Here is a 24,578-nt window from a genome sequence, read left to right as displayed (position 1 = left end):
TGTGTCTGAAGCCATGCGTCAGGCTAACAAATGATACAGGTTATGGGTTTTTCCTTTTTTCTCTAGAAGTGTTTCTTTCTCTGAGTCTTCCAGCCAGTGCACTTGGGCAAGGATGATATGCATCAGCTAGCTGGTCCTGGTAGCCACATTTCCTTTCTGCTTTCTTCTGATCTTTTGGATGGGTGTTGATGATACCTTCATTCCCTTAACTTGCAAATACAAAGCTTGTAGGGCCAAGGACTGTGGGTTCTGCAAGAAGGTAGCTGCTCCAGTCCCTTACGGTTGCCATTATTTTTGCTGTGATATTTAAAGCCAAAGAGGAATAGGCGGGCAGCAGTAAGAAATGGCTTTTTAGAGGGTAAGTCACTCTGGGAGTGCCCACTGCACCAGGGCAACTCACCAGCGTGTGCAGATGGAGACTTAATCATAGAATCACAAGGTTGGAAAAGACCTATAAGATCATCTAGTCCAACTGTCTTCTCACTAACACTGCTACCACAAGCTACTAAAGCATATCTCACAGCTCCTTGTCCACATGCCTCCTGAACGCTTCCAGGGATGCTGACTCCACAACATCTCTGGGCAGGCCGTTCCAGTGCCTGACCACTCTCTGAGAGAAAAAGTTTTTCCTTGTGTCTAACCTAAACCTCCTCTGATACAACTGGAGGCCATTTCCGCGGGTCCTGTTCGTTGCGTGGGAGAAGGGGCCAAACCCCTCTTCACCCCAACCTCCCTTCAGGAAGTTGTAGAGTGCAATGAGGTCTCCCCTGAGCCTCCTCTTCTCCAGACTAAACAATCCCAACTCCCTCAGCTGCTCCTCATAAGACTGTGCTCCAGACCCCTCACCAGTTTCGTTGCCCTTCTCTGGACATACTCCAGGGCCTCAACATCTTTCCTGTAGTGAAGGGCCCAAAACTGAACGCAGTACTTGAGGTGCGGCCTCACCAGTGCTGAGCAGAGGGGGATGATCACCTCCCTGCTCCTGCTGGCCACACTATTTCTAATGCAGGCCAGGATGGCGTTGGCCCTCTTGGCCACCTGGGCACACTGTTGGCTCATGTTCAGCCGAGCATCAGCCAGCACCCCCAGGTCCCTTTCTTCTTCACAATCATCTAGCCACTCATCCCTCAGCTTATAACGCTGCTTGGGGTTATTGCGGCCAAAGTGCAGGACCCGACACTTGGCCTTGTTGAACCTCATCCCATTCATCTCAGCCCAGCGATCCAGCTTATCTAGATCCCTCTGTAGGGCCTTCCTACCCTCAGACAGATCCACACCACCTCCCAACTTGGTGTCATCTGCAAACTTACTGAGGGTGCACTCAATCCCCTCATCTAAGTCGTCAATAGATATATTAAACAAGATGGGCTCCAGTACTGACCCCTGGGGGACACCACTCGTAACAGGTCACCAACTGGGCTTAAGTATTATTAATATTTGAAACGCAAGGGAAGGCTTTGATTCAAAGGAGAGAAAGCTGCTGAGAACTTTGGCAAGTATGCAGCAATGATAGCTTAAAGTTTTGAGAAAGCTGTTATTTCACCTTTACTTATGAGGCTTATATCTGTGCATTTGCCCCATCCTGCATTTTCTGGGCTTTTGCCATAGCAAAGCATTGTTTGCTCATCCAGAGCTGCTAGCAAGTGTGGCTTAGCTGAAAGTAGCTGGAATCACTTTGTATTCATTTTGAACCATTTTCAGTCTGAGTTCAGAGCCTAATTATGGAGGGATATGTTAGACCATAAGCTGTATTTTGCTATATTCATCTTAAACTAGATTAGGACTGTGTGCAGCCAAGCTGCAGCGAAATCAGTGAGAATCTTTAATTTGAGGAGCATAAGCAGCAACTAGGACTAGGATATGCTACTTTTGCAGAGTTAGTTCTCCTCATATCACTTCCTCCTTTAGCACTGCTGTTCTGAACAAGGTTGTAACCAGCCAAAAACTATCTCCAGTAAGCCTGCAAGTAGCTTGTTAATCAAATTTTTGTAATATGCTTGATGCTTATTCCAATATTGAAGTTGATTTAACAGAGTAAGGGTTGTTTTAGGGGTCGAAGTTAGAGTTAAGAGCGGCTCCAGAGTCAAGTGTGACTGCTTCATACCAAATAGTTCCATGTTTGTTTTCATTCTGCAGCTCAGGGCCCAGGCACTGACTCTTCAGCCTAGGGGGAAAAAAAAAAAAAGGTGGGATAAGGCTGTTACGTTCTTTACAGGCTGAAGTGTAGAATTGAACAGAGAGCAGTCCACATGATGATCCTAAATAGGCATTCAGTGTTTCAAGTAGCATGATAATAGTTGTAATTTGTTGTTTCCTCCAGGGGCCACTGGGTTAGGTCATCTAAGAAATAGTAGTAAGTAGTTCTCTGGGCAGCACTGTACAGGAAAAGGTGCTGAAGAAATCATTGGCTGGGGTGCATCCAATATTTCAGGTTTGAGATAAAAGGTTCTTTGCCTGTCAATAGGTGTTTGATCTCTTTCACAGGGTAGCGGATTGAGATATCTGCCAGGATTTAAACCTAGTATTTTAGAGGAACATACTTTTTTTTTTTTTGTCCTAAGTTAGTTGCTTATCCTAACTCTCATGTGGCATCCCATACCTTTGCAACTTGTCAGTTGGTGCAAAGAAACAGGGGAAAAGATATGTGTTCAGCCTGTATTCATTCTGCCAGAGACTTGTACAAGCCATTGCCTTAGCATGAGCCATTGATGTCACTGCAAGACACAACCTGGGGCTCCCATTAGATGAAAACCAATTGGGAGTAATTGTTTGTGCTGTTTGCTTCATTTTTCTTGTTTTGCATGAGGTGACATCTCTCTCTTCTGGGCTGTTGTAGGAGACAACTAGAGGAGATGTTTTGTGACTGGTACTAGGTTGAACAGAATCCACTTAATGGAGGCTAACCAATGATTCCTTCTATAAACTGGACAGATAGCTTGTCTCCCAAAAGGATAAAATCCTTCATCTTGTAAAAGTACCATCTGGAGAAAAAGAAATTGTGTAGTCGCTAGCTTGGTAATGACTGTGCTGTGCTCTGCCCTTAAGAAAAGGACACAGTAAGGAGATTCTTCATTAAGTAAAAGCTACCCTTATTTCCATGGTTGTAATTACAGAAGAGGCTGGATTCATATGGAAACAAAAGCTCCATTAATTAATTAATAAAATAAAAACCAAAACCCAAATACACTAATTATTTTTGCTAGTTTTCAGAAAAATTTTTGTGGGTTTTTTTTTTTTTTAAAGAGAACACTTACAAATGTCTTTCTTAGTGGATACAGTAAAAGGAATGGTTCCAGAAAGACTTCTCTGAAAATAAAGAAATAGTTGCACTCACTTGTGCTGCAGTGATTCAGCAAGTAAGAATTAAAATCCCAACTGTGTGATTTACACACTGATCGTGAATGTTTTGATTAAAGGTCAGACTCAGAAATGCATTTATGCTTGTTTGGAAGCCTGAAGAGAAACCACCGGGGATGAGATCTCTAAGTAGAAGCTGGATATAGAAATATCCTTATAGCTCTTACATTGCCCTTTTCATTTTGTTGTTGTGAATTTAGCATTAGGAGAAGTTTTACTGGAAGATTAATGTCCTGCCCTTGTAGCACGTACAGCAGAGGAAGGCATTTATGTAGGCTGTCTTGACTTAGCATATCACTGAAAGGAGTTAAAAAGTAGGTAGGAAGAAGAGAAAAGGGTGTCCAGGAAAGCTAATTGATTTTTCAAGGATTTTTTTCAGTCTTGGTCTTCTCCAAGCTCAAGAATGGTCCATTCTGTCATGTAGGAAGACTCTTGAAGAAAGAGTGGCAGGAGGATCATGTCTGATCAAGGAGCTCCTAACTAAGAAATGAGAAGGAAATATATAAGAGTGGGAAGCAGGGATAGGAGAACTGGAAGGAATGTAAAAAAAACAAACAAAAAACAAAACAAAACTATCTCAGCATGCGGCGTTCAGGCTAGAAGAGTAAAAACTCATCTGGTATTGAATCTGGTGAAAGATGTGATGGTCAGCAAGAAAGACTTCTGCTGGTGGGCAGAGGCAATGAAGTTTGGGGCATCAAAGGCAGTGAAGGTTCTTCATGTCTTATGGGGAGCAGCTGAGGAAACTGGGATTGTTTAGTCTGGAGAAGAGATGGCTCAGGCTCTCTACAAATGGTTGTCGTGAGGTGAGGGGTCAGCCTCTTTTGCCAAGTAACTAGTAATATGATGAGAAGTACAGTGGCCTTAAGTTGCACCGAGAGAGGTTCAGGTTGGATGTTAGGAAATGTTTCTTCTCGGAAGGTGTGTTGAGATACTGGAACAGAATGATGGGGGAGGCGGTGGAGTCACCGTTTCTGGAGGTGTTCAACAAAATAGTGGATGTGGCATTGAGGGATGTGGTTTAGGGGATGTAGTGATGATGAGTTAATGGTTGTACTAGATGGTCTTAATGGTCTTTTCCAACCTTAATCATTCTGTGAACCAAAAGAAAGTGTAGGGAAAATGTGGGCCTACTGATTTTATACTGGGATGGCCTTCTATGGTGAAAGGAGTAGGTGAATAAGAGGAGAGCAGTGGATGTGTTGATCTAGACTTCAGAGTGCTTCATACTGTCATCTGTGACACCTTACGGGTTAACTGATGAAGTACAGACTAGGTAAGTAGACTATGAAATAGGCTAAAACTGTTCAGCTTCTGGGCTCAAAGGGCTATGACCAGCACCGTGAGGTTAAGCAGAAGAACAGCCATTAGTGGTGCTCCTCAGCACTTTATCCTGTGCTAATACTGTTTCCTGTCTTTAGTGCCCTGGGTGATGGGTCCCTATCAAGTTTGCAGATTGTACAAAAACCAGAAGGAGTGGTTGATAGACTGTATGGATGTGTTGCCATTCAGTGGGACCTTTACAGACTGAAAAAAGAGGCCAACAGAAGAATTCCATAAAGTTCAGTATGGAGAAATGTGAAGTCCTGTATGAGGAGCAACAACCTTGTGCATTGGCACAAGCTGGGGCCCACTGACTGGAAAGCAGCTTTGTAGGAAGGCCATGTGGGGTCCTACTGGACAATAAGTGACACATGAGCAAGCATGCTCCCTGGTGGCAAAGATGGCCAACAGCATCCTGAGCTGGTGTTCATTTATTTCCTGCCATGTTGAATCACAGGAATACTGAATCTGAGTGCATGCCCTGTGCATCCACCTGGGGAGCCAGGTGTCCCCATACTCTGTCTACACAGTGTGTGTCCCTAGTGTCTAGGCAGTTCTCATGACAGCCGTGTCTAAATGGAAGATCCCAAATCCACTTGGTGTTCTCAGTCATGGGTGTCTGTTCTGGCTGTGGCTTGGTGCTGTAGCAGGTTGGGAGCAAGTTGTGTCCACATGGTCTTGGCTGGGAGAGGCAGCAGCTTGCAGCCAGTGTCAGGTGGAAGGTCTGGCAGCTGGGATGTGAGCATGTTGGGGCAGTGCAGTCTCATCCCATCTTTTCAACAGTGGCTATGGACCTTTTAAAATTTAAAAGGCTACAGATACATACCATGCTGATCATAATCAGTTGTGAATTATCTTTTGTTGTTCTTGTCACAATCCTGAACTACTGCATGAGTAGTAGGGAAATACTTGGCACTGATGTTGCACATGGGGTTTCCATTGTGCTCTGTCATGATGAACAGGCAGCCCAGTTGGGGTGGAAGAGGTTAGCTCTCTTTATGGCTCCTCTGCATTTTGCTGAGTATTTTAATTAAAACCAGATAGAGGAAAATTTTTCACACAGTTTCCAATTTGTAGTGATTTCACCTGCTGTTGAAAATTGCATCAAGACATAATGTTGAAGGGATGATGTAAGGAGGAATGAATGTTCCTTTTAGTTGCGATGAATAGAGGTTTCTCATATCAGTTAAGTGTTGACTTTATAATTATGAGAGGATAACACATTTCTGTTATTTTTTAGCTGGTCCTCTAGGACATAAATTTGCTAACATTTCACCACTTTGTGTAACCTTGCAAAACGGAGAGGAGAAGCTTGCCTGATAAATTACATAAGATCACATTTGGTGATGTTTACTGTAACTAATGAAGTGGAAAATCGTTTTTCTTAACCCTCCAGTCTTTCTGTCAGTTTGCTCTTTCCCTGGTTTTGCAGGTTTTGCATTTTCTTTTTACTAAATATATAGAGATTTTTAATAAATAATTGTTGTTTCTATGCTTTAGCACTAGTACTCTTAAGTGCAGTTGAGCCACAGCTCTTTTCTTATCTGGCCACTATGGCAGAAGCTTGATTCTCTCCTTCCTAAAAGTGCTGCCTGGGCAGTGTGTTGCTGCAGTGTGTGCTGGGGGAGAAAAGTGTCTTGCCTCTTTCTCACCACTTTTGACTTGATTCTGTCATCCCACTCCATAAAAAACAGAGTTCATGTTCCTAATTTCAGCTTAAAATGAAGATGCCTTACTGTTTTTGTGCTAGCAGGGTGAGTGTGCTGATTTTGGGGACAGACATGGGTTGTGGTTGGGTACTGTGGTGCTGAAGGCTGGTTGGCTGCTTCTGTTTTGTAAAGGTGATGCTTGTTATGCACCAGGTTGCCAATGCTATGTACAGTTATCATTTTAATCCTCTATCCTTTTATATCTACTTTCCTCTCATTTTGAATTGAGTGAGGCATTCAGGGACAAAGTGGGGGAAGAGGGATGTTTCTAAGTGTGATGTTTGTGCATTTCTGGATCATTCAGCAGCACTAAACTAGATGTATGTCATGTGTGTGGTGACGTTTCTGTTGAACCAGCCAGACAGGCCACGTACCCCTAGAGTTCATGCCAGCTGCTGGAGAGCAGTCTGTTACCTGATCCAGAACAGACAATACTTGATCCAACAAAAAGTCAAAGCAGTCCAGACAGCTGATACCTGACATAGCAGAAATCATGCCAGTATGAAGTTAACCATCAGTACTTAATGCTGCATGGCATGCTTTTATATGATAGTAAGAGTTGCAAAGCTAGTTTAATTCTGCTGCTCTACCACTGCCTGTCTCAATGGAAGTGTCACTGTTGAGTGAAGTGAGATCTACTCACCACTAAGTCTCAGCAGTGCTGTTTGGCCATGACCACCTTTGAGAGCAAGCCACTGAAGATGGAAATAGAGCCTAAGCCCCATCATGGTTATGCAGAGCCTAAGGTTGTCTTCTAGTGCAGCCATTGTGAACTGAAAACTGTCAGAAACAATCACTAATGTCTGCCTTTGGTCTGCGTTGGAAAGCAGCTGAATGTGTAGCTGGCTAGGTTTGTAGAAGCCTCATCTTGTTTTGGAAGTTGGCAGTGTGTTGATTTTCTAATTTTATTTTTTTCCAGTTGGATCCATAGGAAGCAAATGAGCCTGCTTATGTAGCATTTAGTATTACTGTTTCCCAGGGGGACAGGGAAGTGAAGAAAGCAAAATTGGAATATCCTGTTTACATGATGCTAGTGTTATATTTCATCACCCATCCCAAGATTTTTCATATTTCTAGATTAGGACAGGCTTTTCTTATGGTCTGAGAGTCCTCCTGTCCTGTTGGAAGAAGAGCTTAATTGTTTGCACTAGCATGGAGCTCCTTCCTGTGCCTAATTTCTCAGAGAAAACTGGTTTTTTTTTTTTGTGAAGCTAAGGCAGGGAAAGGGGTTTGCCGGGTAGTTATTGTAGAATTAAAATGTTTCATGAGCTGGAGGTGTGAGAGGCCTACAGCAAATGACTTTCTGAAATTGCTGTCCCTGCAGGATCCCTTTACATGAAGGTATATTCCACTCCCCGCTGCATTTCCAAAGCATCATTGACTTGCTTTACTTGCAGTGACTAAATAAAAATAACCTCAGAGATTTGAGGTCACAGAGGTTTTTAGGTAATTTTCAGCTTCAATTTAGTTATGTCTTTTTTAACTGTTGTATAATGCCTACCTATGTGCTTGCTTTTTATGTAAGCAAACCTGTTTATACTTCTGGAAATGATAAAAAACCTCCGAAACACATGCTAATGACTGTGGCACCATTGCAGGGTAGGTAGTAGGAGTTATGCACTGACATCAGCTTCAAACACTTGGGCAGTGCTCGAGGAAGGAGTGGTTGAGTTTATAACCACAGTGGTTATGTAATGTCATGCCTTTTCCAGGATGTCATGTTCGTTCTGGAAATAGACCGTTATCTAAGAAAAAAGAAGAATGTACCTGGAATCTTTCTGACGAGTGTCCCTGTTTAATCATGAGCCCATTTTAAATATGTTAGGGAAGGCAGCTGTAATATGACCTTTATCTGCCATACATTAGTGATGACTCATACAAGCAGTGTCAGAAGGCTGTAGTGAAAAATCTCTCCAACTTGACCTGAGTGCAGCTGATGTTTCCAGATCTGATGTGCTGTGTAGTTCAGGATATTTGCACTGCATTGCTGGTGCTTTAGTGTCACTGTTGTTACCTGGCTGTACGGATTCTTCAAAGCCAAAGTGTTAAAATTGGTCGTCTTTTCCATGTTGTCTCACAAGGCTCATATACCACCTCCCCAACAGAAAATTCACCCAGGGGAGCTTTGGATGCTGATATTAGATGGACTGGACTGGGCTTTCGGGAGCCTGAATTATTTCTGCTTGTAAGCATGACTTCTGTCTCTGTTGAGTTTACTTGGCCAGAGGCAGCCTCTGGGTGCAGTGGTGTGTCCTCTGCAACCAGCAGTTGTACAAACTCAGGGCTTGGTGGCGTCAGCCTGTTTTCACAGGCATCAGCCTGATTGCTACTGCCACTGTGCTAGAAATTGCTGTTCCTCAAATGTCTGAATTGTGCGTGATTCCAGGCAAAAGGAGCTAAGCTAAGGATTTTGGGCAGAAAGGCCTTGTTGACCTGCGCCTATTGGGCTGAAATGTGATAGAGCATGCAGCCAGCTTTGCTGGCAGAACTAAAGAGATCGTAGTCCCTGGTCAGAGGGTGGGGGCAAACAGCTGGAGATGGCTGTGATGTGGCATCTACATAGTCATTGTAAATGCAGCTGTGAGGATGCATGCCCACAGTGAGATTTTCTGATGTTCAGCAGTGGAAGGTGGGTACGATGTGGATGGACATTTATTGACTTGTTTTTCCCTCCAGAAGTCATTAATTCTCACTGGTGCTCTGCTTTACTAACAGTTGTACATTTCCTTCCTTTGATAATTTCAGTAATAATGAGTTGCTTTTAGGATCTTAGTCTTTTTCTTTTTTTTTTTTTTTTTGCCAACAAGTCAGTTTTTGAAGTTATTTGTAAGTCCTCTTGTGCTTCTAGCTGTGATTGTCAACTTAGTCATGAAGCTTGAGCAGTCAGCTGAGCTGTGAATCGCAAACAAAGCAACCCAAAGCAGCAAAGACGATAGAGCAGCCCCCAAGAACTATTCGGTCTTCCAGTTCATTGCCTCAGCAGCAAAAGATCTTTCTATAAATGCCAAGAGAGAAGTATAAATCATCCTGGAACTGCCATGCACTAAATCAAGAAGCAGAGAAATGAATGAATATTTGTAAACCAAGTGTCAGTGTAACTAAAATATTGTGAAGAACAATAGCCCTGTGATATGCCTTGTGCTGTTGTGAGGCTCTGCAGCAGAGTTAGATATCCACACAAAAGAAAGTTATGTAGAGGCACGCTGGCTGTAGCCAAGGCAGGATGAACTCTGTGCAGATAGTGTCAGTAATTTCATGGTTCAGAGCAGTAATTTCACTTACTGTATGAAGCAATAAGCATTTTCTGTTCTAGCTTCAGGCTTTCAGTGTGTGATTGGGTGAATCTACTTTAAGAGTAACAAAAGCCTTCCAGTGTCCAGCAGCTGCTAATCAGAGCTGATACTGGCTCCCACTTTACCCACTCTGTGATGCTGACCTGAAGCTGCCTGAATTCACCAGCACAGATGTTTGCTGAGTTGATAGCTCCTAAATTACAGTAGGAGAAAGTGGTATCAGAGTGTCATTTCTACAGCCTTCTGTCTATTCAAACTCGCACCTGTTGTCTCACAATACATTTGAAACTTTGGAAAGCTTCCAACAAAACAACTCATGTATCAACTAAGCAAATCAGAATAGGCAGATGCCAAACCCTGCTGACCTGCTTGTTGGCAGCACAGATTTCTTCAGGCCGATAAAGCTCCGCTCCAGTGTCCTGATCAGCAGTGCCATGCCTGGAACTGGTCCCAGTGACTCCTTTCCTGACTTTATCTTCTTTCAGCAGCCTTGACCTTGTTTAGCAATAGACAAAGTCGAGATAGTTGGTTGGTTTTTTTTGTTTTTTTCAGGAGTTAATGTTTGAGCATAGAACTTGCTTCTACAAAACTTTCAGTGAAGGTGAGCTTTGCTGCATAAATTCATGCTTAATTTCTGTTTTCTGAGTAAGTTCTAAGCATGCATGCCTCCAAACCTTGCTAAAGCTAATTGAGTGATAATGCCTCCTTCAGTATGCAGGCACTGAAACAACTGAGATCTTTTCATATTGACAGATGAGTAGCCCAAGTAGTATATTGATGGCATTTTAGCCTCTCCAGGAGGAGGAAAGCCAGGGTGGTGTGTCAGAAAAATTTAATAACGGTAAAATATCTTCAGGTCTTGCTTTGCTTAAGACATTATTTCTGTTATGTGATGTTGTGCCTATCTTTCCCACAGTTTAACCTTACTCTTACTTCAGGTGGGGTGCATGTGAACCAGAGCATTGTCACCAGAGCAGGAATCATGACTGTGTGGATGGGTTGTGTCTTGGGAGGGAGTTTAAAGTGTTTATTGGAGCATGTCTGCTTCTCTGAGTGTCATTTTTCATCTTAAAGTTGTGATGTCTTTTCATCTTCCCAGTGGGAGAGGGAGCAGTGGAGGCAGCATACCCAGCTGATCCCCTTGTTGTACCTATTGCAAAAACTCAATGGCCAACTCTTACTGCAGTTGTTATGTTGCTGCTCAGAGCATCTAGAGTATATTTTTCTTATTTATAACTTGCACGTATCAGATTTCATTTTATGTTGGGTACGGAAGTCTTGGAAAAATTGCCAGGTATCTGTCAGGTGACAAATTCAGTAAGAACTACCAGTGGTGACAAGGGCTGAGAGGGGTTCCCTCACTCCTCCCTGGGAGGAGGCTGCTGGGAGAAGGCTCTGCTCCTTTGTCCTTCATAGGTGCAGTGCTTTTTTCTACAGTCTCTTGCCGGGGCGTGACATTTACATCAGAACATTGCTCCTCCTGTGTTTTTTGGAAGGAGGGGAGCATTTTTCTCTCCTGAAGTCACAGCATCCGGAGCTGCTGCAGACCAGGATGTCAGTACAGTAGCGGCTGTCAGCTCAGGCAGGTACAGCTGCAGCACAGCCTGATTGGTTGCACCTGAAACAGCTTTGCTGCTTCCCTATTTATGCAGCTTCCTAGGAGAGTATTTTTTAAAGGTGGTAACAACACCCTGTTTAAAACTTGCTTAGCTGCAAGAGGCTGCAGACCTTTCACTGAAGGAATGCCTCTGGTGGTATGGCCTGTTTGTGGAGATCTGGCATAGCCCATCTGCAGTCCTCGTGCTTTCTCAGTTAGCCCCTCATGCTGCATTTTACTTTCTCTGAGCTAAAGTTTCTTCCTCCTTTATAATTCTTGCTTCATGCCTGTAGGTTTTCATTCCCTGCACCTTGAGTACACCAAAGGGGTGTGGAAAGCTTGATATTGAGTTTTCTGGAGATGGTCTTTCTGTGCCAGAGAAGAGAAAATGAGATTTTGCAGTAACCCTAACGTAAAATTCACTCACCCTCTCCTCCTTGCACTGCAATGTGAACAGAACTGCTGAGGCAGGGAGGGAATCATCTGTGCCATGTGTTAGTTGTTAATTTTAGCTTTGCCATAACTCTTGACGACAGGGCATGGTTGTTTCCTACTGTAGGCAGCATGTAGCAGTTATCCAGGAGATACAGTGTGACTGTAAGACAGTAAAGCTGCAGCTCATCCCTGAGCTGTGGCATGCTGTCAAGAAGTGCAATAGACAGATTCTCATTCTGACTCATACAGCTGCTTCTTGCTGAAGTTGAGGCCATATGGTACCATTTTTCTTGCATTCGTGCTAAACCATTGACTTTAGGATAAGTGAGGGTAGAATTAGGTGCAGGCTGATTTCCACATGTGCCTGAGGACAAGGCCTGGCCAAAAGGTCGTACATCTGCTGTTATACTTACTGCATTTAATCTTTGACTACCACCTTTTTCCTAATTCTGGATAACTGGTGAAATCTGGATGAAGTACCAGTCTGCTGCTTGTACTTGCATGGTCAAAAAGACACAGGCTTGTCAGGAGAGAGATCATCCCAGAACTGGATGTACAGGACCCAAACTGACCTTACTCCAACGACTACTGCAGGAGTGTTACAGCAAGTTTCACTGCATAGCTTTAATGTCTTCTCTAGGTAGCTGCTGGTAGCTCTGTCGCACTGTCTGCTTTGATTTCTTGGGTCTAAACCAAAAACAGACTATGACAGAAAATACATATCTAGGCTGATAAGAGTTTTTCTATTTTCTGTGATGCTTGTACTAAGATTTTACTAATACACATGTTAGCTGGGAAGCATTGCTTTTCTGATAGTCTGTTGCTGTGCAGTGCTGGAGCTTGCCCTGGCTACACCTGGAGATGCCATTCTGACTGATGCTGTCAAGCTCGATGAAGTTAAAGTGGGGGAGCGCTGGCAGCATGCTGCAGCTAACTCTGGCAGCCTCTCAGGGGACTCTTTCCAGCATTGCTTTTAATGATGGACTTCAGCTGAGGTCCACAGAGCTCGTTTGTTGAGTGGTTTCTCCTCCCAGTTCTATTAAATGCTGTGTAAAGATGCAGACATTGTTTTACCTCAGCTAAGGAAGGATGCAGGAATCGTGCTGCTGCTGAGGGAGACTTCATGCAGACTTTGAGCCTATATACAACATCTGGTAACATCTTTTCCTAGCTGAAGAGGGAGAGCAGCTCTGTAGGAGAGCTTTGGACCTGGGTGAAAATGCAGTCATTAATGTGTTGAAGAACTGGAGGTGCAGACGGAAGCTTAGTGTAGAGGTGTTGGGAGGGACAAGGAATTGAATGAGGGCTGAAACAGTTGACCTGAAGTCAGGTAAAGTGAGGAGTCAGAAATGAGATCTGCTTGCTCTGTAACAGTGCATTCTTCATAGGCAGTTGAACAAGTTTTGAAATTAAATCTGGAAAAAGAAAAAGTGATGTAGCTGTTATGTCAGGGCTTACACAAGCTTGCAGTGTGCAGTCTGGGCTGTGACTGGTGGAAAACATGTTGGAACAACCATGTGATCAGTGCTTTTCCAAGGCAGTTATGAGCTCACACTATGCTCACACCACAGCTGCATATATACTTTCCAAAATACACTTTTGGAATTATACATATGCCTTTTTAGCATGCTGATGGTCTCTGTGGTCATTTATTCCTGGAGCTAATGACTGCTCTTTCAGAGAATATAAGTTAACAAAGTGACAGCTGCTCTTAACAAATCACTTGCTGCAGAGACCAATATTAACACATACAGTAAATCCTTTTGCTGTTAATGCTTCATTGGAGCAATGGCAAATAAATTAGCCAATACCTTCATTTATCAGAGCAGTTCACAGCTGTAGTAGAGAATATGAGAGCTCATTGACAGTAATGTCAGAACTACAGGCTGGATTTCTGTTATTCTTTGGATAAACAGGAAGGCATAAATAGAAAAAGGTGTGTCACCTCACAACCAGGCTAGTGTTAGCCATCCACCTCAGGTACACCATTGGCATGAAGAGATGGGAATGAAGAGTGCAGCTGGGGAGCTCTCAGAGGGCTCTCCTCTGGCTCCTCTACCTGGAGTTAAACTGAAATATGGTACAACAGTCTTAGGCTGAAGTTAGAAGATTTCTGATTTCTGAAACAGTTGCTTTCTTTGTTGTGTGTGCAGCCCCTCTGCCCCAAAGGCCAGGAAGGACAGCGGTTATTTCAGGGCTTGTAGCCTGTGGTGAAACAAGCAGGTTTGGGAGTTGCTGTGGCTGCTGTTGGTTGCAGTGCTGTTGCTGCTAGCTCCTCCTGCAGCTGCTGGCTGACAGACCTGTTTTCTGATCAGTGTCCTCAGTAATCAATAATGGTCTTTTATCCGCAATTAACCATTAACTTGTGGCTAATAGCAGACTTTTTTCGTAACCTTTGTCTGTGCATAAATAAATAGATGTAACAGCCTTGGATAAGGCAACAGATACGCTGAAGTTTCCATTTTCTGTATCTGAACTGAGCTTGTCTAAGGAAGGACCAGCAGTATAGTGAACTGATGGATATAGGTGGCATCTGGTTCAGTATTATAGGTTTACCTAAGGACATTAGCTTTAATAATATTAAATACCATAGTTCCTGCTTCACTGAAACACAAAGCTCAAGTTCAAGATTTTTTTTTTTTAAACTACTGTTAATAGATTTGCTGGTTTCTCTAAGTTTATAATTTCACTCAATTGATAGATATTCTCATGGTACAAAATTACAGCATTGTTTAACAAGATGAATGAAAAGCTCATTTCTTTTCACGATTTGAAAAGAGGTAGTTAAATGTAGAAACACCAAGAAACCCATAACTTACGGAAGGTCTTCCCATTTTAGTACTTGGACTAGTAGCATAGGAAGTTGCTTTTTTTCAAATATCTCTTTTTAAACAGTTTATACTTCACAGTCCATATAGATGCACAGTTCAGTTTCAGAAGTGGTGTTTAAGTCTTGAGTAGCTTAAGGGACAGAAATATTTCTGGGTTGTTGTGTTTGATTGTTTCTTTACTGAGAGATCTGGTTAAATCTCAGCTGTGTTGATAGGTCCTGCTCTTCTGCCAACTTTGCTCATCTCCTTGCTGCTATCTGCCAGAGACAGGTGGCATTTTTTTTTCCTTTCCAGTTCATATGCTGGAAGTGTATAAAATTTGTGGAAGGGGAACTGAGGCACCAAATGATTTGTTAGCCTTTTTTTTTCCTGCTATGTAGGTTTCTACTAATTCATAATATGCTAATTTTCTCTGAGCAGCTTGCATTTATAGTTATTGTGTGTGCATATGTATACAAATTAAAATGCTCATAGTGTACCAGGGTGATTAAAGATTGGTTTTGTTGTTCTTGAGTTCCTAGGCTTTTAAGTACATTAGAAGCTTTGTTGATGCTAGTAATACTACATTCTACAAATGTACGTGCATTTGTAGAAATAGGGCGTCAAACAGCCCATAGATCACAACTTCCTTATAAAGCCGTGCAAGGTAGAAAACTCTATTTCTATTTTCTACTGTAGTGTTTCCAAATTCGAAGTTTTGAGATGCACTGTACAGCTCCAGTCAGAGACCAGCGATCATCTCAGATGAACTTAATCAGTTCTCTGGAGTACATGAAAGAAGGATACAGATTTGTGAGTGTTTCGCTTCCACTTCATAGTGAGCCTGCGCTGTGTGAGACTGACAGCTGAGTTTGCTGGCACTGTGCTTCTTTGTACTTTCATCTTATACAGGCTGTATATGAGAAACATCCCCAGCTTCACCAAGAGCAGGCTTTAGGTATTGAAGGTGAATTTCTGCCCCCAGTGCGAAACTGCTAGCCAGAGTTTGGCCCTTAGACCATAAGAAAGGTGGAAGCTTTGCTCTTCTGTTTCGTGAGCTCCCAGGTTATGTTTTAGGTTGCATATTGCTAATTGTGGACAGTTAAACAGTTATGAAATGCAACTAATAAGGCCTGTTTCCCTGTGCTTGCTTCCACCTGGACCAGCATTACTGATGTACTGTTTGTGCTTCTGGAGAGAGGCAAAGAGAAAATATTTCATTTTAGACGTGATTGTTGTCATTTGTGATTACTGAATGTAAAATGGTCAAGGTCTTATTAGATTGTTTCTTGAGCAAAATTTCTGTCTTTAGTTAGCCTCAGTCTCCATATGTTGAATTGCCAGCAGAGGCCTGCTTCAACCCTTTTATTTTGGGTTAATTACAGTGTATTTATTTCATACAAACTATCTGCTGCTGACTTGCATATTTGAGTCTAATGATGTGGAGGAGCTCATTGATTTGGGGGTACTGTGAGCGCTATGATTCAATGGCCCAGAGCTAATTTTAGGATCTGAAAGGAATTCTAACATTCGTTCTCTTTCTTCTTTGTAGGTATTTGTATAAAATGTGGAAAAGGTGTGTATGGAGCGAGCCAAGCTTGCCAAGCAATGGGTAACCTCTATCATACCAACTGCTTCACGTGTTGCTCTTGTGGTAAGTCAGACCTACTGCAACCTTTCCAAGTGGCTTCCTTTTGTAATTTTGTGTCCTATAGCAGCCAGCGTGCAAAGTGAGACCTCATCTTGCTTGTTTCCTGAGGCAAAATTCCTATGTGAGACTCCAGCTTCAGAAGTTTGTTTTTTTTAATTTGCCATATGTAAGTTTTCAATGGTGTTATTCTTAAGCACCAGCCCCAAAAAATAGTATTTGGTTGTTTTAAAGGTTACATTTATAAAATGGCTTCAGCTTGGCATTTATAAGCACTATGAACTTTAAATCACTTGTTTATGAAACCGCAATGTGTATTTAGCGTTTTTACAGGAAAAAAATGATAAAATTTGTGTAGCCAAAGCCATTTTGCCTCACTATTTGTAAATGCAACTCCAACCAAGCATATATATATTAATCACTTCTGTGCTTTTGTAGTGCTCAGTTTTTGTTTTGCTTGAATGTGATAAAAACAAATAGAAATCACAAGTTGATACACCTTACACAATATTTCTCTTTTGTAAAGAAGAACTGTAGGTAAATCACTATCTGCTTACTACTCTTAGAAATTCTTTAGGTTTCTCTTTAAATCTGAATGTATGTAACAGTGATGCACTTAGTATTTCACCTGGGGAAGTCATGGCTTTGCCATGGATAACAGGCTTTGGAAAATTCAAGACAGCACTTTCAACTGTGTTTGTTTGAAGCTAGGTATTGTGGAATCATAGGATGCCATGGGTTGGAAGGGATGTTAAAGCTCATCCGGTGCCGATGCCCTGCCAATGGCAGGCTTGCCACCCAGTAGGTCACACTGCCCATGGTCTTATCCAGTCTGACCTTGAAAGCCTTCAGGGATAGGACATCCACAGCTTCTCTGGGCAGCCTGTGCCAGTGTCTCACTGCACTCTGGGTGAAGCACTTTTGATGGAAGCTTCCTTGGTGTCTTGTTTGAAACTGTTGTGTGCCCGCAAATTCCCACCAAGTTCAAGGGAAGGATGAGAACTCGTTTTCTGGAGTCAGGTAGTTTTCCTTGATATATCCATGCTTTTTTTTTTTTTTTTATTCGATATCCAGATCAATATCTTGTGATACATATATACAGCAAAAGATTGAACAAAATATGCTGAGTGTAAATTGTTTATTAAAATAATCATTAAGGATTAGAGAAAGAGAGGAAAGGATTATTGATAATGAAAAGAGTCATTGTGAAGTTTACTTCTGAAAGGAGAAGTATTGTCTTTTTTCTTGAGGTTTCTACAGATAAGTAAATATTTGTTTAAAGAAACCTACAACCTGAATGTAGAATTCAGTGACCTTTATAAATCACTGTAACCATTACCAGACTCTAGAATAAACTTGTCTCAAATCTTAGGCGATTGCTCATAACTTTGTTCAAGTCTGACAGTGAATAAGTAGCTGTCTTGTTGGCTCCCAGAATGAATGAAGTGCTCTAGCATCCCACTTAGCAGAGGATTACAAAATATGATAGTGGATAATATCTATTCACTCATCGCCAGCATTAACCTAACCTAATTGCATGGGTGAGTTCCAGCTTCCTCTTTGGGGCAGACTTTTTATTTAAATAGTTAAGATGCACGTTTGTCACCACAGGTGTCAGTATGCAAGTTACTTTGTTCCTCCGAAGAATATATATAAGGGTTGAAGAGCGTATTAACAGCGAAACACGCTCCCAGCTTAATTATCCAAAAGCACAACAAGCTTTTGTGACCATTCTGTGAGGTGTGTGTGGCCAGTGTACATCTAACAGAGGGCAATTTGAGACATGTCCTTTCAGAGCGTGGTTTTGCCTCACCCTACTGTGCTGTAGAATTTCATGATTCGTACAACTTTCCATGAGTCAGTCATGCCCATGTGTGTGAGGAAACAGTTGCCATCTGAGCTTATTGCTGTACTGTTGGTGGGCTGGAGAGCCCAGATGCCATCTCCTAGGATACTTCACAAGCAAGAAGTGCTTGGATTTGATTTTGCCTGCAGCTTCTGATACAACCTATCAAAAGGAGAGTAGTCTGGACCTTTCTGATGTTAGGCACTGAAAAACTGTCTGTGCTGGTAATGCAGCAGCAGGTCTAAGTACAAGTGAAATACTTGATCAAAATTTATATTCAGTTGCCTGCAAACATGAGGCAAAAGCAGAGCTTTCCCTCTCAACTCAGCCTCTAAATAGTATCAAAGTGAACAGCTCGAGAGAGATGTTGCATTAGTTTTTCAGCTGCACATTTGATTTTGGGCATCTCATGCACTAGATCCAGACCTTAGGCATCCAGGTCAAATGTGTGGGAGTTGCATCCTGGAGTGTGCTGCTTAAACAGCTTTACCAGATATCTTGTATGAGCAACTGAACACAAACTGCTCACAGTGCTGGAGTTTATGAACAGGGAGTTCATTTTACCATATCATTGGTGATACCCAGTTTAGACTTCCATGCTCTAGTTTTGATGCACGCCTCCAGAAAGGTGAGGAGAATCTGGAAAGGATCTGGAAGGAATTATGTGGATGATGGAAGACTAGAGAAAAGATGATCACTAGAGCCCAATGTATTTTGAGTATCAGAAATAGTGGGGACAGGAGTATGTGACTTGGCTGGAACTAGTGATCAACTTTTTCCAGGAAACAGCATTAAAAAGTGGTTTCATACGTATGAGATACAAACACAAGACAGATCTCAAGGCAATTCAAGTAGGGAATCAAAGACAGTTTTTATACAATGAAGATCATTAATCACTGGAACAGAGCAACAGAGAAGTGGCAGATTGTCTGTTCTTCTGTTTGCAGATTAAGACCAAATGTCCCTTTGGAAAGTGTATTAAGTTAAGCTTTATTATATATGTGCCTGGGTAATAATTAAGGACCTTTTTTAGCAAGAGGTCATACATCACGGATTAATGCTTCTCCTGGCCAGTACTATCTGTGCCCTTGTCAAGGAAGCAGAAATGTGAGCAGTTATGCAGATATAGACTCTTTGGACTCTTCTGAAGCCCTCGTGCTTATCTCTTCTGATCATGAGTGCAGAAAGGTTAGGAAATACTTCAGAAGTGTAGTAGATAAACAGGAAAGAAGTGGTGATTTGTCTCCTGTAGACATTTTTGTTAATATGCTTATATGGTAAGTCTCTTCATTGTCTTTCTTGTTTCTAGGAACTTTGGGGCAGGACTTGATTCAGAATTGTTTGAAAAGTTTCTAGTGAGTAGAGATGAGAGGAAGAATGGAAAGGAAAAGTCAATGATCCAGCAGGCAGAGACATTCTGTTTTAAAATAAAATGAACACATTAAAGAGGCAGAAATGCGTCAGTGAGTTTTGGGTATTTGAGCCTTACGTATGTACCTGAACAATGTCAGCATCTCAGAACTTTGCTTTTTCAGTTACATTTTTATTTCTCTTTGTAAATATCTATTGCCTTTTTTGACAAGCCGTGTTCCTCAGACAGGCAGTTTTTAAAGGTCAGATAATTCTTTTCAGGTAATGTAGAAGTTCAAGCTGTCTGGTTTCGCTGGGATCCAATAGTTAACACATATCTTCATCACAGTCTCTTACAGAAAACAACCGAAGTTTGTTAGGATGCTTTTTAACAGTAGATTAAAATTCCCCGTTAGCTGTAATGCCTTTGAAACTTCTTTTAGGCCTTGATTCAGCAAAATGCTTATATATAAGCACATGTCAGTTACTCATGTGTAACCACGCTTTGCTGAATCTCAGATAACAAAGAGATTAATTTAGGCAACAGCATATACTGTCCCTTCTGTTAAGTGTAAGATTTTCATTTTGGCAAGAGTTCAGTTGCAAATTTTGCTAAAAAATGTATGCCTGAAAAGCTCATCGTCTAGTCTCTCTTGATAGTATTTCAGAACATGACAGGATGTCTTGGAGGATAATTGCAATAATGTCAAATCTGTTGCGTGCTGTAAGTGCAGGTGATTGGTTGGAGGAAAAATGGGCTCTGTTTGTTACTTCTTGGAGAAAATAACTTACCTGTCATCTCCAGGCTTCAGTTGGCACAATAGTGTTCAAGTCACAGTTGCATCCACAGCATCTTTTCAGGCTGAATATTTTATTCCATGCCACTGGCTGTAGGCAGTACAGTAAAATAAATCTCTACTCTGAAGAAACATCAGTTTGGTCATTGTTTCTTTCAGAGTGGTAGAAGGTGGTAGCGAGTGAGCTTTGCAGAGTCTGGGGGATTTGAAGTCTCCAGACTCTAAAAGCTGAGATGTATTTTGCCACGGAAAACAGGGACATATTCTGTTCCTGATGAAGAGAAATGTTTGAGCATGCCATTCGTCTTTAATTTGCACTTTTGCCACTGGTGTTAAGGCACAGGAAATCACTGCAGGATCAATCAGAAGTCTAAAGTAAACTGTATAATCCCAAAGGTATGCAGCTCATTTCTTACCTAGTAGGTATTGATTAGTCTGGAGTACTGGGTGTTTTGTACAACTGTTTCATTTCAAGGGATGGAACAAAAAGGTATCACAGTTCAGCTGCTTACTGGCAGTGCTGCTGCTGCCTCAGCTCTAGCCTTTGTCCAGACTGTACAAAGCTCATTGGTTCAAGCATCTCTTAGAGATCACAGTGAAAGCTGTCAGCACATTCATTCTAAAAGGCCCAAGGGGGCCAACTGTAGCAGCAGGTATTGTTGCCCTGAAGGTATGATGTGCTGTTCTGTATTAGCCTCTGCCCTCCAACTGGTTTAAGAGGGGAAATCCATTCATAGTTATATCTGCAACTTGACAGTAGACTTGTATTACGTCTCAGAGGCAACAACTGCCTTCTTATTGAGGCCACTGAGTGCTGCTGTATATAAATGTCTATTAATAGGAAGCTGGTTTTGTCCCTACTTCTATGAGTTCCTTGTGACATTGGAAAAGTTCTTTTCCATGTTTGCTGCCTGGAGTTGAACTTTGGTTTGCTCTTGATGGTAGTAAGGCACAGAGCATCCTAAGGGATGTTTCCCTTTGGGGATGTTTCCCCTCAGCATATATTTATCAGCAGTTGATGAGTTTTGGTGGTTAGATGCTGTGCTGTGTTTTTAATAGAATAAAATAAAAATCCTGGTGAAAGATTTGTTCCCAGTTCATATTTGTTCTGTCCCCACGTATTCATAAGTCTAGTATGAGTCACTGCCAAATTGCATGTTGCCAGTGTTTGCTTCAGAGTCTTCAGCAAGATTCTCTATGAAAGTCATGTTCATGTAAAATAAAATTCAGTGTCAAGTCTGAGGTCTTTGTCCGCTTACTGTAGGGTTGGTAATCATGGTGGTGTGAATTTGTGTGTGCATGTTGTTACCTTTTAACTCTTTAGTGTTTCATGGCTAAGTTTTAGGTGACTCAGTTTCAGTGTCTGTTCATCTGACTACCACTGTTTTGTGCAACTATTCTGAGCACAGAGGAACGCAGTGAGAACACTGAAGGCAGAGAAGAATACTGCTTTGAGGGGTGCAGAGCTGAGCAGTGAAAGGTAGTTCACGTCATTGCACACTTTCCTCTGCAGTTTTTTAACCACGTACTGTCAGACTAGAGCAGACTGGAATTTTGGGATTTTTGGTCTGTAATCCTGTCAGAGCCATTGGTTAATACCTGGTGCTTGGGGGAAGACAAACTGGCGGATGATTCAGTACTGTACATGTGGGAACATTCCTTGCTGACCCCTGTGGCCTGGAGCGTGAGAGCTGGGTGCCCCAAACTTGCATAACTGCGACTGTTACTCATCCTCAACTCAGACCCTGTGTTCAGATTGAATTCACGGCCACCTGAATGTTTGGTGGTTTCCAAGCCATAAATGGAGCTGGCAGTAGCTCCTGATGCTCTGTGTGCAAGGCAGTTATTTTGACGAATGATTCATGGAAAAACCTAAGCACTTCAGAGAGGTGTAAGTTCAGTTAGGAAAAAGTACCGAAGGATTTGTGAAGCAGTGGTCTCTCTGTGTCTGCATAGGTAGCTAAGGCTGTGGAGATGTGTATTTGAGTTAACTTGCAACACGGCTCCAGGAGTGCAGAATTTTGCCTGAGTCATTCTGTGACTTTGGGAAAAGCTACAGCTTGCACTTAGCTCTGTATCTTTGGTTTTAACACCTATCAAGATGGACAATTACAAGTTATGTAAGGTATGTGTGTAGCTGCAGTCCCGGGAATATCTATAAATGTGAAACTCACCAAAAGGGAGGTACTTGCTTTAAAAAGAGACAGATTGTAGAGATAACAGCTGGCTTGAGATTTGGCATGAATGTGTCTTAGCAAAGGAATATAATCGTGTCTCTTGATTCTCAAAAGTCAAACTTGGATACTAGCCCCGGTAAGAGCCCAAGTACATTCAGGTACCAATTAGTAAGAAAATATTTCCTTTATCTCAATCCATTTGGAATCCAATAGCATTCTTAGCTTCAGAAAAATGAGAAAGGATGGGGAAAGAGTAGTCAGAAATGTCTGAGTTGAAATTGTCAAAGGAAACTCCTTCATGCAAGGTGTATTTAGCTATGACTTGTTTTCTTTTGTTGCTGATAGTGTGTTCTCTTGTTTGTCTTTTGGTTGTGGTTTTCAGGATGTTTTGCAGTGCATTCTGCATTGCTTTAAGGCCCAGCCATGCTGTGGTCTGATGCAGCACTGGTTTCAGGTATAGATGTGTGTCCCTCTGCAGACAATTCTGCTAGATGTTATGTCACGAAAGATTTTCAATTCTGTGCCTGCTTTAAATCAAGTTGGTCAAGAGATGTGGTACGATTTGTTTTTTAGGGGCAACACATCCCAATCCTGCGCCCTTGCTTTCAGGGAGATACCTCAGATGCGCAAAGAAAAACTTGTGCTTATTAATTATCTTAACAAAGAATATCACTCTTCTCTGAGCAAATGTCCAGCAGAGAAATGAGAAATGTTTCCACCATCCTCTATTTCTGATTTGCAGAGAACATGTGATTAGTAGTTGCCCAGTGGTTTGTCTTCATCTGTGTTTCCTTGGAAAGTATTAATTGCATTCTCCCATTAATTACTTTAGCATTAAATGCATTGGATCATTATTTTAATAGGTGGAGGTTGCTTGGCAACTAATGATGCAAATCTTTTTCTGTATTGACTGACTGACTATAGATGTAGTTCTTCAAATAAATTTTTGTATTAATAATATGGAAACTATCATAGGCAGCACTTGTGATCTTTTCAGGGGTTGGAAATCTAAAATGCAAAAATTATACTCTCAGCCTTAGTTTTTTATTTTTAAGAGCTATGGTAAATACTACAGAAAGCCTAATCACTTGTGTAATTCCGTGTTTGTCTTGTTTATTGTAACAAGGTTTGCAAAAATATCCCAGTTTCCTTCTCAATATCTATTACATCCCACTCTTGATTGTCTTAGTAATCCATCTCTCTGCTGCAATTTTTTCTATCTTCCTATTCTGCTCTCCTTCTTTCTTGTCTTCCTCTGTTCTTTTAAAATGTTTTCTGGGAGACATACTTGCTTTTCCAAGAGAAAAGATTATTCCCTAGTGCTACTGTTGAGATCATCTCTCAAAGGAGAAGATATCCAGATAATCCAGAACAGAGCACAGGGAAATCATCAACATTATTGACAGATGTTTCTGCTTCCTTTTTCCAGGTTCTATAATTTCTGAGTATTAACTAAAAACAAAGGAAAAAACAGGGAAAAAAAGTGTAAAAGAAAGCAGATAAAAGGAGATGTGGGGGGAGAGTAGTTGCTGAATGTAATTTTATTGGTCCAGGTTCTTCTATGTGTTGTTCTTATGTATTTTGCAAAATACTTCTTCATTACTTTAGCATTCAGAGTATCAATCTGTCTGAAAACCAAGCCCCAAAAGGCCATGGAGTTCTCTTAAACCATTTCTAGCTCAATATATCGTCACTCCATAATAAGCGAGGTTTACCTTCACACATATCGGTTAATTGATTTTTGTCTTAGATCACATCAGCACCCAGTACGACTGACAGTTTCTTTTCTGTGAATGTGGGCCTCAGTTACAAACCTGTCCATGTACACACACCCACATCCATGGGTTTGATCTCTCTCTAAATGTATGTCTCCTAGATGTTTTCCTATTGCTTAACTGAATCTCTCATTCTTCTGTCCTGCCCTTCGGATGTGTGGACCTCACTGCCCCTGCTCTGGGCTGACTAGAGGTGTGCTCTGCAGCCACCATTACCCGATTCTTTCCCCAGTGTCTTTGAAGAAACAGGCTGTGGTTTTTCTTGGATAGTTTTTTTTTCAAAAGGAAAGCAACTTTCACTTTTCCTTGATTCTCTGAATATTCTCTTCCTTCTCTCTGAATATGTTTGCTCTGATGTGTCTGCTCTGCAACAGAAGAATTCAGACTTCACTATTTCTGTTTGAGCATCTTTTGTTCTCCATTTCAAACCAGCACAATGCATTTCTTTAGTAGAGATCTTC

The 24,578-nt window shown here is 41.7% G+C and overlaps 1 protein-coding gene across 2 annotated transcripts in view; it reads left to right on the top strand.

The window, feature by feature from the left end:
• The window catches only part of WTIP (WT1 interacting protein), a 76,332-nt gene that overhangs the window by 12,221 nt on the left and 39,533 nt on the right, over positions 1-24,578 (top strand). For both annotated transcript variants that reach the window (XM_085234756.1, XM_085234755.1), the window contains exon 2: positions 16,077-16,178. In XM_085234756.1, coding sequence (XP_085090882.1) covers positions 16,077-16,178 — 102 coding nt within the window. The remainder of the gene's footprint in view (positions 1-16,076; positions 16,179-24,578) is intronic.

The sequence above is a fragment of the Meleagris gallopavo genome, chromosome 13 (genome assembly GCF_905368555.1).
Source record: "Meleagris gallopavo chromosome 13, MGAL_WU_HG_1.1, whole genome shotgun sequence".
NCBI classification, from domain to species: domain Eukaryota; kingdom Metazoa; phylum Chordata; class Aves; order Galliformes; family Phasianidae; genus Meleagris; species Meleagris gallopavo.
Note: the sequence above shows the minus strand (reverse complement) of the source record. Positions and strands in the feature narration are given on the sequence as shown.